At 41.5% G+C, this 18,617-nt stretch overlaps 1 protein-coding gene and 1 long non-coding RNA gene across 3 annotated transcripts in view; one reads left to right on the top strand and one right to left on the bottom strand.

Annotated features, from left to right (window-relative positions):
• Positions 1 to 9,246: 9,246 nt before the first annotated feature.
• Positions 9,247 to 18,617, bottom strand: part of LOC116353920 (uncharacterized) — an 80,223-nt gene continuing 70,852 nt past the window's right edge. For both annotated transcript variants that reach the window (XR_004203327.1, XR_004203326.1), the window contains exon 3: positions 9,247 to 9,765. This is a non-coding gene — a long non-coding RNA (uncharacterized LOC116353920). The remainder of the gene's footprint in view (positions 9,766 to 18,617) is intronic.
• The window catches only part of LOC116353919 (endonuclease domain-containing 1 protein), a 73,801-nt gene continuing 70,890 nt past the window's right edge, over positions 15,707 to 18,617 (top strand). Inside the window, exon 1 of the mRNA XM_031791663.1 lies at positions 15,707 to 16,846. Within this exon, the coding sequence (XP_031647523.1) occupies positions 16,499 to 16,846 (348 nt within the window). The 5' untranslated portion in view covers positions 15,707 to 16,498. The remainder of the gene's footprint in view (positions 16,847 to 18,617) is intronic.

An 18,617-nucleotide genomic window follows, 5' to 3' on the forward strand; every position in this document is an offset into this window, starting at 1 on the left:
GTCTATTTAAATGACAAGTCAATATCTCAAATGGGCCATTTATAACAGTTTGTAATAGCATCTGGCACATAATAATATATGAATGAATGATCATATGAACTGTCACAATGATGTTAGTTCTTAAAATTGTGTAAACTCAGCAAAAAAAAAAACTTCCTCTCACTGTCCACTGCGTTTATTTTCAGCAAACTTAACATGTGTAAATATTTGTATGAACATAACAAGATTCAACAACTGAGACATAAACTGAACAAGTTCCACAGACATGTGACTAACAGAAATGGAATAATGTGTCCCTGAACAAAGGGGGGGGGGTCAAAATCAAAAGTAACGGTCAGTATCTGGTGTGGCCACCAGCTGCATTAAGTACTGCTGTGCATCTCCTCCTCATGGACTACACCAGATTTGCCAGTTCTTGCTGTGAGATGTTACCCCACTCTTCCACCAAGGCACCTGCAAGTTCCCGGACATTTCTGGGGGGAATAGCCCTAGCCCTCACCCTCCGATCCTACAAGTCCCAGACATGCTCAATGGGATTGAGATCCGGGCTCTTCGCTGGCCATGGCAGAACACTGACATTCCTGTCTTGCAGGAAATCATGCACAGAACGAGCAGTATGGCTGGTGGCATTGTCATGCTGGAGGTTCATGTCAGGATGAGCCTGCAGGAAGGGTACCACATGAGGGAGGAGGATGTCTTCCCTGTAACGCACAGCGTTGAGATTGCCTGCAATGACGACAAGCTCAGTCCGATGATGCTGTGACACACCGCCCCAGACCATGACGGACCCTCCACCTCCAAATCGATCCCGCTCCAGAGTACAGGCCTCAGTGTAACGCTCATTCCTTCGACGATAAACGTGAATCCGACCATCAGCCCTGGTGAGACAAAACCAAGACTCGTCAGTGAAGAGCACTTTTTGCCAGTCCTGTCTGGTCCAGCGATAGTGGGTTTGTGCCCATAGGCGACGTTGTTGCCGGTGATGTCTGGTGAGGACCTGCCTTACAACAGGCCTACAAGCCCTCAGTCCAGCCTCTCTCAGCCTATTGTGGACAGTCTGAGCACTGATGGACGGATTGTGCATTCCTGGTGTAACTCGGGCAGTTGTTGTTGCCATCCTGTACCTGTCCCGCAGGTGTGCGGCCTACCGCCTACCGTCTGTAAGCTGTTAGTGTCTTAACGACCGTTCCGCAGGTGCATGTTCACAAATTTTTTATGGTTCATAACAACATGGGAAACAGTGTTTAAACACTTTACAATGAAGATCTGTGAAGTTATTTGGATTTTTATGAATTATCTTTGAAAGACAGGGTCCTGAATAAATGGACGTTTCTTTATTTTATTTTATTAAAACCAAAAAATAAATATTTTTAAATAATTAAAGGTTACATTTTTCCAGGTACATTTTTTTCTTCGGGTTTTCACTCTCAAAATCACACTTTTTCTTTAAAAATGACATAATAACAATGCTTTAAAATTTGGAAAACGTCAAGGGGTGTGACTACTTTGTGAAGACACTCTGTACCGTCAGGACTATTTTCTAAGAAAGAGAACATTAAACCTTTCTTAATCTTTGAAGATGGAAGTCTTATTTAAGCCCACAGATTTAACCGCTGAACTTATGAATATATGAATGAATGATAATATGAACAATGATGTTGGTTCTTCAAATTATGTATTTAATTAAAACAGAAAAACATATATATTTTAAAAATAATTCAAGGTTACATTTTTCCAGGTTTATGTTTTTTCAGGTTTTCACTCTCAAAATCACGTATTTATTTATTCCACATCAGGAGACCACGTTTGAGGTTTGAGAAAAATCGGAGAAATGTCGAATTTCGGGTGTATTTATAAGATGTTTAGCAGTGTTTTTATTTGCAAAACACATTCCTTGGCTCGTTGTGATCCGGGCCGGGCGCCTGCACTTCGGTCGTCAGTTGGACGACGTTTCCTCCGACACATTGGTGCGGCTGGCTTCTGGTTTAAGCGAGCGATGTGTTAAGAAGCAACGAGGCTTGGCGGGTCGTGTTTCAGAGGACGCCTGACACTCGACCTATGCCTCTCCCGAGTCCATTGGGGAGTTGCTGCGATGACACAAGATCGTTACTACCAATAGGATATCACGAAATTGGGGAATAAAAGGGGGGTGAAAAAATAAGAAATTGGATGTTCTGGTACCGCTCAGGCAGTTTACAGTAGTGATGTTCTGGTACCGCTCAAGCAGTTTACAGTAGTGATGTTCTGGTGCCCGCTCAAGCAGTTTACAGTAGGGATGTTCTGGTGCCCCCTCAGGCAGTTTACAGTAGTGATGTTCTGGTACCGCTCAAGCAGTTTACAGTAGGGATGTTCTGGTGCCCCCTCAGGCAGTTTACAGTAGTGATGTTCTGGTACCGCTCAGGCAGTTTACAGTAATGATGTTCTGGTGCTGCATAGGCAGTTTACAGTAGTGATGTTCTGGTGCCGCTCATGCAGTTTACAGTAGTGATGTTCTGGTACCGCTCAGGCAGTTTACAGTAGTGATGTTCTGGTGCCCGCTCAAGCAGTTTACAGTAGGGATGTTCTGGTACCACTCAGGCAGTTTACAGTAGGGATGTTCTGGTGCCCTCTCAGGCAGTTTACAGTAGTGATGTTCTGGTACCGCTCAGGCAGTTTACAGTAGTGATGTTCTGGTACCGCTCAGGCAGTTTACAGTAGTGATGTTCTGGTGCCGCTCAGGCAGTTTACAGTAGTGATGTTCTGGTACCGCTCAGGCAGTTTACAGTAGTGATGTTCTGGTGCCCCCTCAGGCAGTTTACAGTAGTGATGTTCTGGTGCTGCATAGGCAGTTTACAGTAGTGATGTTCTGGTGCCGCTCGGGCAGTTTACAGTAGTGATTGAAGACCAGGTAGTTTAGAGATTCAGACCCCTTGACTTTTTTGACATTTTGTTACATTACAGACTTATACGTATTAAGAGAGCTTTCACTTATACAAAGTGCACTTATTAGGAGTCGACTGAAAATCATCACCTCCCAAAATATCATGAATGAGTAGAATTAGGTGAGAATGGATGACAAATGGATGGATGACAAATGGATGGATGACAAATGGATGGATGACAAATGGATGGATGACAAATGAATGGATGACAAATGGATGACAAATGGATGGATGACAAATGGATGACAAATGGATGGATGACAAATGGATGACAAATGGATGGATGACAAATGGATGGATGACAAATGGATGACATACTCAGATGGAAGCAAAGGTATCTGACACCAAGACACTCATTATGTGGTCTGGAGACCGAACTGGAGTCCTACAACACTGCTTCATCCTAATGTAAGCTAAATGCATTGGATACTAAACAAACCCTGGCATATTATAAAGGAGAACATGTCCAAATTAATTATATGTATGCATATCAAAGAGGAATATATATTAAGTGAATACATTACGTGGTAAACGTGTGGGCTGTTGTGTTTGTGTGCACAGAGACAGGGAGGTTCTATCAGAAAACATACATTTACTTGGCTGTTGTGTTTGTGTGCACAGAGACAGGGAGGTTCTATCAGAAAACATACATTTACTTGGCTGTTGTGTTTGTGTGCACAGAGACAGGGAGGTTCTATCAGAAAACATACATTTACTTGGCTGTTGTGTTTGTGTGCACAGAGACAGGGAGGTTCTATCAGAAAACATACATTTACTTGGCTGTTGTGTTTGTGTGCACAGAGACAGGGAGGTTCTATCAGAAAACATACATTTACTTGGCTGTTGTGTTTGTGTGCACAGAGACAGGGAGGTTCTATCAGAAAACATACATTTACTTGGCTGTTGTGTTTGTGTGCACAGAGACAGGGAGGTTCTATCAGAAAACATACATTTACTTGGCTGTTGTGTTTGTGTGCACAGAGACAGGGAGGTTCTATCAGAAAACATACATTTACTTGGCTGTTGTGTTTGTGTGCACAGAGACAGGGAGGTTCTATCAGAAAACATACATTTACTTGGCTGTTGTAATTATATGTATGCATATCAAAGAGGAATATATATTAAGTGAATACATTACGTGGTAAACGTGTGGGGTGTTGTGTTTGTGTGCACAGAGACAGGGAGGTTCTATCAGAAAACATACATTTACTTGGCTGTTGTGTTTGTGTGCACAGAGACAGGGAGGTTCTATCAGAAAACATACATTTACTTGGCTGTTGTGTTTGTGTGCACAGAGACAGGGAGGTTCTATCAGAAAACATACATTTACTTGGCTGTTGTGTTTGTGTGCACAGAGACAGGGAGGTTCTATCAGAAAACATACATTTACTTGGCTGTTGTGTTTGTGTGCACAGAGACAGGGAGGTTCTATCAGAAAACATACATTTACTTGGCTGTTGTGTTTGTGTGCACAGAGACAGGGAGGTTCTATCAGAAAACATACATTTACTTGGCTGTTGTGTTTGTGTGCACAGAGACAGGGAGGTTCTATCAGAAAACATACATTTACTTGGCTGTTGTGTTTGTGTGCACAGAGACAGGGAGGTTCTATCAGAAAACATACATTTACTTGGCTGTTGTGTTTGTGTGCACAGAGACAGGGAGGTTCTATCAGAAAACATACATTTACTTGGCTGTTGTAATTATATGTATGCATATCAAAGAGGAATATATATTAAGTGAATACATTACGTGGTAAACGTGTGGGGTGTTGTGTTTGTGTGCACAGAGACAGGGAGGTTCTATCAGAAAACATACATTTACTTGGCTGTTGTGTTTGTGTGCACAGAGACAGGGAGGTTCTATCAGAAAACATACATTTACTTGGCTGTTGTGTTTGTGTGCACAGAGACAGGGAGGTTCTATCAGAAAACATACATTTACTTGGCTGTTGTGTTTGTGTGCACAGAGACAGGGAGGTTCTATCAGAAAACATACATTTACTTGGCTGTTGTGTTTGTGTGCACAGAGACAGGGAGGTTCTATCAGAAAACATACATTTACTTGGCTGTTGTGTTTGTGTGCACAGAGACAGGGAGGTTCTATCAGAAAACATACATTTACTTGGCTGTTGTGTTTGTGTGCACAGAGACAGGGAGGTTCTATCAGAAAACATACATTTACTTGGCTGTTGTGTTTGTGTGCACAGAGACAGGGAGGTTCTATCAGAAAACATACATTTACTTGGCTGTTGTGTTTGTGTGCACAGAGACAGGGAGGTTCTATCAGAAAACATACATTTACTTGGCTGTTGTGTTTGTGTGCACAGAGACAGGGAGGTTCTATCAGAAAACATACATTTACTTGGCTGTTGTGTTTGTGTGCACAGAGACAGGGAGGTTCTATCAGAAAACATACATTTACTTGGCTGTTGTGTTTGTGTGCACAGAGACAGGGAGGTTCTATCAGAAAACATACATTTACTTGGCTGTTGTGTTTGTGTGCACAGAGACAGGGAGGTTCTATCAGAAAACATACATTTACTTGGCTGTTGTGTTTGTGTGCACAGAGACAGGGAGGTTCTATCAGAAAACATACATTTACTTGGCTGTTGTGTTTGTGTGCACAGAGACAGGGAGGTTCTATCAGAAAACATACATTTACTTGGCTGTTGTGTTTGTGTGCACAGAGACAGGGAGGTTCTATCAGAAAACATACATTTACTTGGCTGTTGTGTTTGTGTGCACAGAGACAGGGAGGTTCTATCAGAAAACATACATTTACTTGGCTGTTGTGTTTGTGTGCACAGAGACAGGGAGGTTCTATCAGAAAACATACATTTACTTGGCTGTTGTGTTTGTGTGCACAGAGACAGGGAGGTTCTATCAGAAAACATACATTTACTTGGCTGTTGTGTTTGTGTGCACAGAGACAGGGAGGTTCTATCAGAAAACATACATTTACTTGGCTGTTGTGTTTGTGTGCACAGAGACAGGGAGGTTCTATCAGAAAACATACATTTACTTGGCTGTTGTGTTTGTGTGCACAGAGACAGGGAGGTTCTATCAGAAAACATACATTTACTTGGCTGTTGTGTTTGTGTGCACAGAGACAGGGAGGTTCTATCAGAAAACATACATTTACTTGGCTGTTGTGTTTGTGTGCACAGAGACAGGGAGGTTCTATCAGAAAACATACATTTACTTGGCTGTTGTGTTTGTGTGCACAGAAACAGGGAGGTTCTATCAGAAAACATACATTTACTTGGCTGTTGTGTTTGTGTGCACAGAGACAGGGAGGTTCTATCAGAAAACATACATTTACTTGGCTGTTGTGTTTGTGTGCACAGAGACAGGGAGGTTCTATCAGAAAACATACATTTACTTGGCTGTTGTGTTTGTGTGCACAGAGACAGGGAGGTTCTATCAGAAAACATACATTTACTGGGCTGTTGTGTTTGTGTGCACAGAGACAGGGAGGTTCTATCAGAAAACATACATTTACTTGGCTGTTGTGTTTGTGTGCACAGAGACAGGGAGGTTCTATCAGAAAACATACATTTACTTGGCTGTTGTGTTTGTGTGCACAGAGACAGGGAGGTTCTATCAGAAAACATACATTTACTTGGCTGTTGTGTTTGTGTGCACAGAGACAGGGAGGTTCTATCAGAAAACATACATTTACTTGGCTGTTGTGTTTGTGTGCACAGAGACAGGGAGGTTCTATCAGAAAACATACATTTACTTGGCTGTTGTGTTTGTGTGCACAGAGACAGGGAGGTTCTATCAGAAAACATACATTTACTTGGCTGTTGTGTTTGTGTGCACAGAGACAGGGAGGTTCTATCAGAAAACATACATTTACTTGGCTGTTGTGTTTGTGTGCACAGAGACAGGGAGGTTCTATCAGAAAACATACATTTACTTGGCTGTTGTGTTTGTGTGCACAGAGACAGGGAGGTTCTATCAGAAAACATACATTTACTTGGCTGTTGTGTTTGTGTGCACAGAGACAGGGAGGTTCTATCAGAAAACATACATTTACTTGGCTGTTGTGTTTGTGTGCACAGAGACAGGGAGGTTCTATCAGAAAACATACATTTACTTGGCTGTTGTGTTTGTGTGCACAGAGACAGGGAGGTTCTATCAGAAAACATACATTTACTGGGCTGTTGTGTTTGTGTGCACAGAGACAGGGAGGTTCTATCAGAAAACATACATTTACTTGGCTGTTGTGTTTGTGTGCACAGAGACAGGGAGGTTCTATCAGAAAACATACATTTACTTGGCTGTTGTGTTTGTGTGCACAGAGACAGGGAGGTTCTATCAGAAAACATACATTTACTTGGCTGTTGTGTTTGTGTGCACAGAGACAGGGAGGTTCTATCAGAAAACATACATTTACTTGGCTGTTGTGTTTGTGTGCACAGAGACAGGGAGGTTCTATCAGAAAACATACATTTACTTGGCTGTTGTGTTTGTGTGCACAGAGACAGGGAGGTTCTATCAGAAAACATACATTTACTTGGCTGTTGTGTTTGTGTGCACAGAGACAGGGAGGTTCTATCAGAAAACATACATTTACTTGGCTGTTGTGTTTGTGTGCACAGAGACAGGGAGGTTCTATCAGAAAACATACATTTACTTGGCTGTTGTGTTTGTGTGCACAGAGACAGGGAGGTTCTATCAGAAAACATACATTTACTTGGCTGTTGTGTTTGTGTGCACAGAGACAGGGAGGTTCTATCAGAAAACATACATTTACTTGGCTGTTGTGTTTGTGTGCACAGAGACAGGGAGGTTCTATCAGAAAACATACATTTACTTGGCTGTTGTGTTTGTGTGCACAGAGACAGGGAGGTTCTATCAGAAAACATACATTTACTTGGCTGTTGTGTTTGTGTGCACAGAGACAGGGAGGTTCTATCAGAAAACATACATTTACTTGGCTGTTGTGTTTGTGTGCACAGAGACAGGGAGGTTCTATCAGAAAACATACATTTACTTGGCTGTTGTGTTTGTGTGCACAGAGACAGGGAGGTTCTATCAGAAAACATACATTTACTTGGCTGTTGTGTTTGTGTGCACAGAGACAGGGAGGTTCTATCAGAAAACATACATTTACTTGGCTGTTGTGTTTGTGTGCACAGAGACAGGGAGGTTCTATCAGAAAACATACATTTACTTGGCTGTTGTGTTTGTGTGCACAGAGACAGGGAGGTTCTATCAGAAAACATACATTTACTTGGCTGTTGTGTTTGTGTGCACAGAGACAGGGAGGTTCTATCAGAAAACAGGGAGGTTCTATCAGAAAACAGGGAGGTTCTATCAGAAAACAGGGAGGTTCTATCAGAAAACAGGGAGGTTCTATCAGAAAACAGGGAGGTTCTATCAGAAAACAGGGAGGTTCTAAACATAACAAAATAACTTTGGGTTGGCTCGGTCCTTCTTCAGGGCCGCCTCCTCGTAATGGGTTCTGTACCCCGGGAGCTTCGCGCCCTGCCTCTCTTTTCCTCCCCTGCAGTGTTCCGTTTATGTGGCCTGCACGGCTGGTTGGCACTCTCCCCTAATTGCTGCCATAAACGTCGCCGTCTCCATTCCGGGTACTCCCAGCAGAGGGAGCCAACGTACCTGGCACGTACCTCCCCTCTATCACCAACCCCCGGGGTAGACCTCCCAGGATGGCACAATTATTGTGTTTCTCCTTGCAGGGGATTAGACAGATGAACTGCATCCTGTCCAAGCCTCCAAACCAGAACCAGAGACACCAACACTTGTCCTTTTTAATAATGTCAACTCTTATTGGCTTCCTGTATCTGTGCACGAACCCTTAGAACACAGTCCATTGTACAAAATAAGTCATCCCCAAGTGAGGGACATCATGAAGATGAACCTCCAACACTCAAAAGCTTGTTGGATACATGAAGGCTCATGACAGTCACATTTTTTTGTTTGTTCCAGGCCCTCACTGAATGAAGGCTCATGTTCCAGACCCTTACTGAATGAAGGCTGAATGAAGGCTCATGTTCCAGACCCTTACTGAATGAAGGCTGAATGAAGGCTCATGTTCCAGACCCTTACTGAATGAAGGCTGAATGAAGGCTCATGTTCCAGACCCTTACTGAATGAAGGCTCATGTTCCAGACCCTTACTGAATGAAGGCTGAATGAAGGCTCATGTTCCAGACCCTTACTAAACACCTAATTCATCTAATTGTGATCTAAATTGAGGACCATGAATAGTTGAACAAGGTGTCTGTGCTGGGCTGACAGGAAAGAACTTGTACACAGTGCATTACCCTGGGACAGAAATCACCCACATCTGTATCTTAGAATGAGCTTTATAAGTTATAATGAGCGGACAATTATGCATGATAGATAACAGCATGTGTGAATCTACTTCTATCTAACCATAGTGATGGTAACTAAACTCCTGGGAGGGTGATGTTGCTGAATAAACTCCTGACTAACCTCCTGAGAGGGTGATGTTGCTGAATAACCTCCTGACTAACCTCCTGAGAGGGTGATGTTGCTGAATAACCTCCTGACTAACTCCTGAGAGGGTGATGTTGCTGAATAACCTCCTGACTAACTCCTGAGAGGGTGATGTTGCTGAATAACCTCCTGAGAGGGTGATGTTGCTGAATAACCTCCTGAGAGGGTGATGTTGCTGACTAACCTCCTGAGAGGGTGATGTTGCTGAATAACCTCCTGACTAACCTCCTGAGAGGGTGATGTTGCTGAATAACCTCCTGACTAACTCCTGAGAGGGTGATGTTCCTGTTGGTCGGGAGGTTCCCAACTTCTTTACATCTGTCTGGGTGATGGGGTGGGATGTGCTTCAACCTGAGAAGAACAGAGCGGAAACATAAGGGGGGGAATTAACCTCACTGCTCAAATGTCAGTGTTGGTTCAAGCTACTGAGAACCTCCACTCCCTTTATTAATGTGCAATGGTTTCGTAAACAGTTTTGCATATTCATAGGCTTAATCAAGTTGTAGGCATTGTATGTAATCAGCTACACTCCTTGTGGTGGAAAATTGTGTTTCATTAAGCATATCTTTCTGCTTTTTTCCTCCTTCGATATTAAATCGAGTTCTGGAGAAAATCGACGCCTTGTAGCAGAATGTTTTCACGTACTAACCGGTCCACGGGAAATACCAATATAGACGGCTGCATACGATGCCTTTGGATGGTAAAATGAAACAACGAGATCTCCATCTGGATTGACTGATGTAATAATGTATAAATAAATTGTCTGGCTAACATGACTGAACAGAACACAGCTGGTTAGATGCATTTGAAATGTTTTTAAATCACATGTGAGATGAAGAGGTGTGAAGTGAACGCATCAGTTGCCATCTTTAGTCTCTGAATTATTGTTTATAGATGTGAGACATTTGTCATTAGCTGACTAGGAAGTTCCTCAATTCAGGGTAAAAAAAATCTTAAAAAATCTGGGTCTTCACAATTGACACATTGCTGACTTTACAATGATTTAGTTTAGTTGTTCATCTCTTAACAGCTGATATGATTGAATGATACACAACTTTCCATAAATGCAGTGTGGACTTTTTACAGATGAAACCCCTTCCATTATGACACTCCCTTCCTGTATCTGTCATAAAGGCCTATGCATTCTTTGTCCTTTAGTTACACAACTAAATCTAGTATCTGTCACTTACCTTTCATGCTGTAGATCTGCTCTCATGGTGCTGAGAATGCTTAGTACTGTATCTGTCATGTATGTATTCTCTGTATGTATTAGGTATGAACCCTTGGACATACAGGTACCTCCAGCGCTCCCTCCTGCCTCACGTCTGGCCCCTGTCCCTGATGATCTACCCCAGGCCCTCTTGTATCCACCCCAGTCTTCTGAACTTGCCCCAGTGTGGTGAACACCAGAAGAGGGTGATGTCCTTCCTGTCTCCAAGGCCTGCCTCAGGATGTGCTGGGGTGAGTTTTTATATAATACATGAGCAGCTTAGAAATGGTAATTTAATATTTTCTTATCTCATGATCTATCAATATCTCAGGATGCCACTGGGTAAACATTATCTATTAACTTGTCTGTGACGATATGTGGAAGAAGATGTGTCTGAAGATGTGTCTGAAGTAAACAGAGGACTTGGCTTAGAGTTAGTCCTGTCTGGTATAATTAGTGGTCAAGACTGGACAAGGAGGGTTGGATAAACTCCTCTCTATGAAGATGAGTCCTGTCTGGTATAATTAGTGGTCAAGACTGGACAAGGAGGGTTGGATAAACTCCTCTCTATGAAGATGAGTCCTGTCTGGTATAATTAGTGGTCAAGACTGGACAAGGAGGGTTGGATAAACTCCTCTCTATGAAGATGAGTCCTGTCTGGTATAATTAGTGGTCAAGACTGGACAAGGAGGGTTGGATAAACTCCTCTCTATGAAGATGAGTCCTGTCTGGTATAATTAGTGGTCAAGCCTGGACAAGGAGGGTTGGATAAACTCCTCTCCATGAAGATGAGTCCTGTCTGGTATAATTAGTGGTCAAGACTGGACAAGGAGGGTTGGATAAACTCCTCTCTATGAAGATGAGTCCTGTCTGGTATAATTAGTGGTCAAGACTGGACAAGGAGGGTTGGATAAACTCCTCTCTATGAAGATGAGTCCTGTCTGGTATAATTAGTGGTCAACACTGGACAAGGAGGGTTGGATAAACTCCTCTCTATGAAGATGAGTCCTGTCTGGTATAATTAGTGGTCAAGACTGGACGAGGAGGGTTGGATAAACTCCTCTCTATGAAGATGAGTCCTGTCTGGTATAATTAGTGGTCAAGACTGGACGAGGAGGGTTGGATAAACTCCTCTGTATGTGGAACAGGTGTAACTATTTATCATGTGTAACAATCAAACCTCCCTATTGGCTGTGTGTTCCACATTCTAAAGTAGAACCATCATTTTACTTGCTGAAATATTGTCCAGAAATGACCTCATTGGACAGAAGGGGAACTCCTCCCACACACATGTTGAACAAATATAATGTTTCCCTGAAACAAAGTATTCCTGTAGTTTAATGAAATAAGAAAGTGATTCATAGTTCATCATACACCATTACAAGCCAACGTTCAATAGCAGCACTGCTATTGGTTGTTTAGTGTCTCTACAGGCCCAAGAGGTTTGGGTTAAATACATTGAATACTTGTAGTTTTATTGACCCAAAAAATGTTTTGAGGCCCTAAAGTAAATATACTTTCGTTAAATTATTGACCTGTGGAACATTCACCTACTGGGTCAATTGTAACATCTAATATCCACCACTTGGTTGAATTGTAAATGACTGGTACGTCCTAGGAACATACTGACTGTGTAATGGGAGCTGAGATATGTTGTTTGTATTAAAATGTTATTAATTCAACTTAAATAATATTTTCACAGTAAACTAAAGTCTAAAAGTGTTAGTCTGTTCCCCAGTCTCCTCTACTCTTACTGAGAAAAGGCCTCAACTGAAGAATCTACAGCTGCTGAGTCTGAGGTGTTAAACAGTCCAGTACTGCTCTGACCACAGTGTTGTTAGGAAACACATTTTCTAACTCTACATACACAGCCTTGTGTCAGCTCTTACTGTGAACTACTTCAGTTACTGGAAATAAACTCAGCAGTGTTCAGACCACAATACATCAACATAAACAACACCAGTAAATGAAACCACTAGTAATATCTTCTGGTTTCCAGCAATGAATCGGAGTTCTGGTTAATGAAGTCTTCACCCTCACAAAGTTACAAGTTAATAGAGGGGGGGGGGGGGTGCTGAGTCGCTAAGCCTACGTGGGATATTAATGAATGTGATCTCAGCAACCATAATTCCAGAACAATCCCACTGTTGTAATAGTGTGTTATACATGTAGCCATTTCTACCTGCAAATCAGTAATGCAGGAATTAAAAGGAGAGAGAAGGTGGAAGAGAGAGACGGAGGTGGAGAGATAAGGGGGAGAGAGGAGTTGGAGAAGGGGGGACGAGGGAGAGAGAGAGATGGATGATGGATAGGAGCTAGAGAGGAAGGGGGGAAGAGGGAGAGATGGATGATAGATAGGGGCTAGAGAGGAGTGGGAGAACCGGGGGGAAGAGGGAGAGAGAGATGGATGATAGATAGGGGCTAGAGAGGAGTGGGAGAAGGGGGGGAAGAGGGAGAGAGAGATGGATGATAGATAGGGGCTAGAGAGGAGTGGGAGAAGGGGGGAAGAGGGAGATGGATGATAGATAGGGGCTAGAGAGGAAGGGGAGAAGAGGGAGAGAGGGATGGATAATAGATAGGGGCTAGAGAGGAAGGGGAGAAGAGGGAGAGAGGGATGATAGAGATGGATGATAGATAGGGGCTAGAGAGGAGTGGGAGAAGGGGGGAAGAGGGAGAGAGGGATGGAGACATGGTTCTGAGACAGCTGTATTCTTCAAAAATCTATAGATTTATCAGTAACTGAAATGACCATCAAAATAGGAAGGCAATACAATCAGGAAATACAATTCTCCAGGAAAGGGAATATGAACTAGAACTGGTGTGACCAATCAAATGTGAACCTACTGTCATCCAACTTCCTGGGACTGGTGTGACCAATCAAATGTGAACCTACTGTCATCCTACTTCCTGGGACTGGTGTGACCAATCAAATGTGAACCTACTGTCATCCTACTTCCTGGGGCTGGTGTGACCAATCAAATATAAACCTACTGTCAGCCTACTTCCTGGGACTGTGTGGTGATCAGACCTCCAGGCCTTTTAACAAGAACCATCACAGACGTGTTTGAGGAATTAATAATAGTCCGTAACTCTGTCATTGTAAAGGTATTTTCCCCGACCCCCTGACTCCCTCCTTGACCTTTCCGAAATTTGTGTTATTAATTTCACCCAAAAAATGGTTTAAAGGGAATTTTCATTAAAAATATGTTTTTCTGCCCCTCCTTCCCCTCCTGCCCCTCAGATGAACCTTTTACTGTTTTTTACTTAGTTACTATTATACAACAGTAATGTGTATTTATACTACCACAGTACCCTCTGATGTGTGTATTTATACTACCACAGTACCCTCTGATATGTGTATTTATACTACCACAGTACCCTCTGATGTGTGTATTTATACTACCACAGTACCCTCTGATATGTGTATTTATACTACCACAGTACCCTCTGATGTGTGTATTTATACTACCACAGTACCCTCTGATATGTGTATTTATACTACCACAGTACCCTCTGATGTGTGTATTTATACTACCACAGTACCCTCTGATATGTGTATTTATACTACCACAGTACCCTCTGATATGTGTATTTATACTACAACAGTACCATCTGATGTGTGTATTTATACTACCACAATACCCTCTGATATGTGTATTATACTACCACAGTACCCTCTAAGATGTGTATTTATACTACCACAGTACCCTCTGATATGTGTATTTATACTACCACAGTACCCTCTGATATGTGTATTTATACTACCACAGTACCCTCTATTGTGTGTATTTATACTACCACAGTACCCTCTGATATGTGTATTTATACTACCACAGTACCCTCTGATATGTGTATTTATACTACCACAGTACCCTCTGATATGTGTATTTATACTACCACAGTACCCTCTGATGTGTGTATTTATACTACCACAGTACCCTCTGATATGTGTATTTATACTACCACAGTACCCTCTGATATGTGTATTTATACTACCACAGTAGCCTCTGATATGTGTATTTATACTACCACAGTACCCTCTGATATGTGTATTTATACTACCACAGTACCCTCTGATATGTGTATTTATACTACCACAGTACCCTCTGCTATGTGTATTTACACTACCACAGTACCCAACCCTCTGATATGTGTATTTATACTACCACAGTACCCTCTGATATGTGAGTTTATATTACCACAGTACCCTCTGATATGTGAGTTTATATTACCACAGTACCCTCTGATATGTGAGTTTATATTACCACAGTACCCTCTGATATGTGTGTTTATACTACCACAATACCCTCTGATATGTGTGTTTATACTACCACAGTACACATGAAGTAAAATAGAAGAATAGAACTGTGTGACCTTCAGCTGTTTAACATTTGTTGACACATCTTCCCCCATTTCATTCAGTAGGACACATCTTCCTCCATTTCATTCAGTAGGACACATCTTCCTCCATTTCATTCAGTAGGACACATCTTCCCCCATTTCATTCAGTTGTACACATCTTCCTCCATTTCATTCAGTAGGACACATCTTCCTCCATTTCATTCAGTTGGACACATCTTCGTCCATTTCATTCAGTAGGACACATCTTCCTCTGTTTCATTCAGTTGGACACATCTTCCTCCATTTCATTCAGTTGGACACATCTTCCTCCATTTCATTCAGTTGGACACATCTTCCTTCATTTCATTCAGTTGGACACATCTTCCTTCATTTCATTCAGTTGGACACATCTTCCTCCATTTCATTCAGTTGGACACATCTTCCTCCATTTCATTCAGTAGGACACATCTTCCTCCATTTAATTCAGTAGGACACATCTTCCTCCATTTCATTCAGTAGGACACATCTCCCTCCATTTCATTCAGTAGGACACATCTTCCTCCATTTCATTCAGTAGGACACATCTTCCTCCATTTCATTCAGTAGGACACATCTTCCTCCGTTTCATTCAGTTGTAGCAACAGTTTTTGAGTCAGGGGGATATTGTGGGATATTGTGGGATATTAATGAATGTGAACTCAGCAACCGTAATTCCAGAACAGTCCCACTGTTGTAGTAGTGTGATGTGTATCTTCTGACAGACTCTATGCTGAGTAAAGTCATGTTTTTATCCTAAAACGTTTTTCTACCAGAACCAAAGTGTGGATGCAGTCACTATTTAGAGCAGTCTAATCTCATTAACCCAGAACTATAATCTTGTGTGATTAAGTTCTGGGTCCATACGTGTTAGAAACTACAGTAGGTGAGTCGCATGTTATTTGTTACATTAGTTTCCATGGAAATGAACAGAGGGGTTTATGCAAATCAACCCTTTCTGTCTTGACACATGAAGGAGGAGTCTCTGTAATAACTATTTAAATCAGTCTGTCCTGACTCAGCTCAACAGTCTCCAGTCTACCAACTGGTCTCTGTAATAACTATTTAAATCAGTCTGTCCTGACTCAGCTCAACAGTCTCCAGTCTACCAACTGGTCTCTGTAATAACTATTTAAATCAGTCTGTCCTGACTCAGCTCAACAGTCTCCAGTCTACCAACTGGTCTCTGTAATAACTATTTAAATCAGTCTGTCCTGACTCAGCTCAACAGTCTCCAGTCTACCAACTGGTCTCTGTAATAACTATTTAAATCAGTCTGTCCTGACTCAGCTCAACAGTCTCCAGTCTACCAACTGGTCTCTGTAATAACTATTTAAATCAGTCTGTCCTGACTCAGCTCAACAGTCTCCAGTCTACCAACTGGTCTCTGTAATAACTATTTAAATCAGTCTGTCCTGACTCAGCTCAACAGTCTCCAGTCTACCAACTCGTCTCTGTAACTTCATCTTTGTCTCTGTGGTGTACAGTCTTCAGGTGATGATGGGGGTATTGAATCATCTCTCTACTCTCCTCCTCCTCTCTCTCCTTCCTCCTGCTCTCTCTCGTGTGGTGAACAGGTTCGATCCAGAGTGCAAAGAGTTCTTCCTGGAGGGGACAACTCCAATTCTCCCAGGTATTTTGGTTGGTGGGAAAGTCCAGGACCAGAACCGCTACAAGCCGATCTACCAGGTGTTTAAATACATGATGAACAAGGTTGTTTACAACACCTACATGTTTGCAACTCTCTACGACACGACCAACATGATCCCTGTGTTCTCAGCCTACACCTTCACTGGGGTCGGACCGAGAGAGAAAAGACCAGACACATGGATGATTGAACCTCAGGTAATTTAAACATCTTTTCAAATCGACATTTCATGCCAAGGTTGAACAATAACTTTCAATAGACAATTACTACTGTCTGTCTAGCAAGATACCATGTCTGTTTCATTCCTTAAAGGGATAGTTTCTAAAATAAAAACAGAAACACCTTATTTACATGAGTATTCAGACCCTGGTTTTGCTTTGTCATTATGGGGTGTGTGTAGATTGATGAGGGAAAAGTATAATTTAATCCATTTTAGAATTAGAGGTCAGGTCTAATATACAGGTCTTGTCTAATATTCAGGTTAGGTCTAATATACAGGTCTAATATACAGGTCTAATATACAGGTCAAATATACAGGTCAAATATACAGGTCTACTATACAGGTCTAATATTCAGGTTAGGTCTAATATACAGGTCTAATATACAGGTCTAATATACAGGTCAAATATACAGGTCAAATATACAGGTCTAATATACAGGTCTGATATACAGGTCTATTATACAGGTCTATTATACAGGTGTATTATACAGGTCTAATATACAGGTCTAATATACAGGTCAGGTCTAATATACAGGTCTGATATACAGGTCTGATATACAGGTCTAATATACAGGTCTAATATACAGGTCTACTATACAGGTCTAATATACAGGTAAGGTCTGATATACAGGTCTGATATACAGGTCTGATATACAGGTCTAATATACAGGTCTGATATACAGGTCTAATATACAGGTCTAATATACAGGTCTATTATACAGGTCTAATATACAGGTCTATTATACAGGTCTATTATACAGGTCTAATATACAGGTCAGGTCTAATATACAGGTCAGGTCTAATATACAGGTCTATTATACAGGTCTAATATACAGGTCAGGTCTAATATACAGGTCTGATATACAGGTCTGATATACAGGTCTAATATACAGGTCTAATATACAGGTCTAATATACAGGTCAGGTCTAATATACAGGTCTAATATACAGGTCTAATATACAGGTATAATATACAGGTCAGGTCTAATATACAGGTCTAATATACAGGTCTAATATACAGGTCTAATATACAGGTCAGGTCTAATGTACAGGTATAATATACAGGTCAGATCTGATATACAGGTCTAATATACAGGTCAGGTCTGATATACAGGTCTAATATACAGGTCAGGTCTGATATACAGGTCTAATATACAGGTCTAATATACAGGTCTGATATACAGGTCTAATATACAGGTCTAATATACAGGTCTAATATACAGGTCTATTATACAGGTCTAATATACAGGTCTAATATACAGGTCAGGTCTAATATACAGGTCTGATATACAGGTCTAATATACAGGTCTAATATACAGGTCAGGTCTAATATACAGGTCTAATATACAGGTCTAATATACAGGTATAATATACAGGTCAGGTCTAATATACAGGTCAGGTCTAATATACAGGTCTGATATACAGGTCTAATATACAAGTCTAATATACAGGTCTAATATACAGGTCAGGTCTGATATACAGGTCTAATATACAGGTCTAATATACAGGTCTACTATACAGGTCTAATATACAGGTCTAATATACAAGTCTAATATACAGGTCTACTATACAGGTCAGGTCTAATATACAGGTCAGGTCTGATATACAGGTCTAATATACAGGTCTAATATACAGGTCTAATATACAGGTCTAAATTACAGGTCAGGTCTAATAAACAGGTCTAATATACAGGTCTAATATACAGGTCTAATATACAGGTCAGGTCTACTATACAGGTCAGGTCTAATA

The sequence above is a fragment of the Oncorhynchus kisutch genome, linkage group LG16, assembly GCF_002021735.2.
Source record: "Oncorhynchus kisutch isolate 150728-3 linkage group LG16, Okis_V2, whole genome shotgun sequence".
Lineage (NCBI taxonomy): Eukaryota > Metazoa > Chordata > Actinopteri > Salmoniformes > Salmonidae > Oncorhynchus > Oncorhynchus kisutch.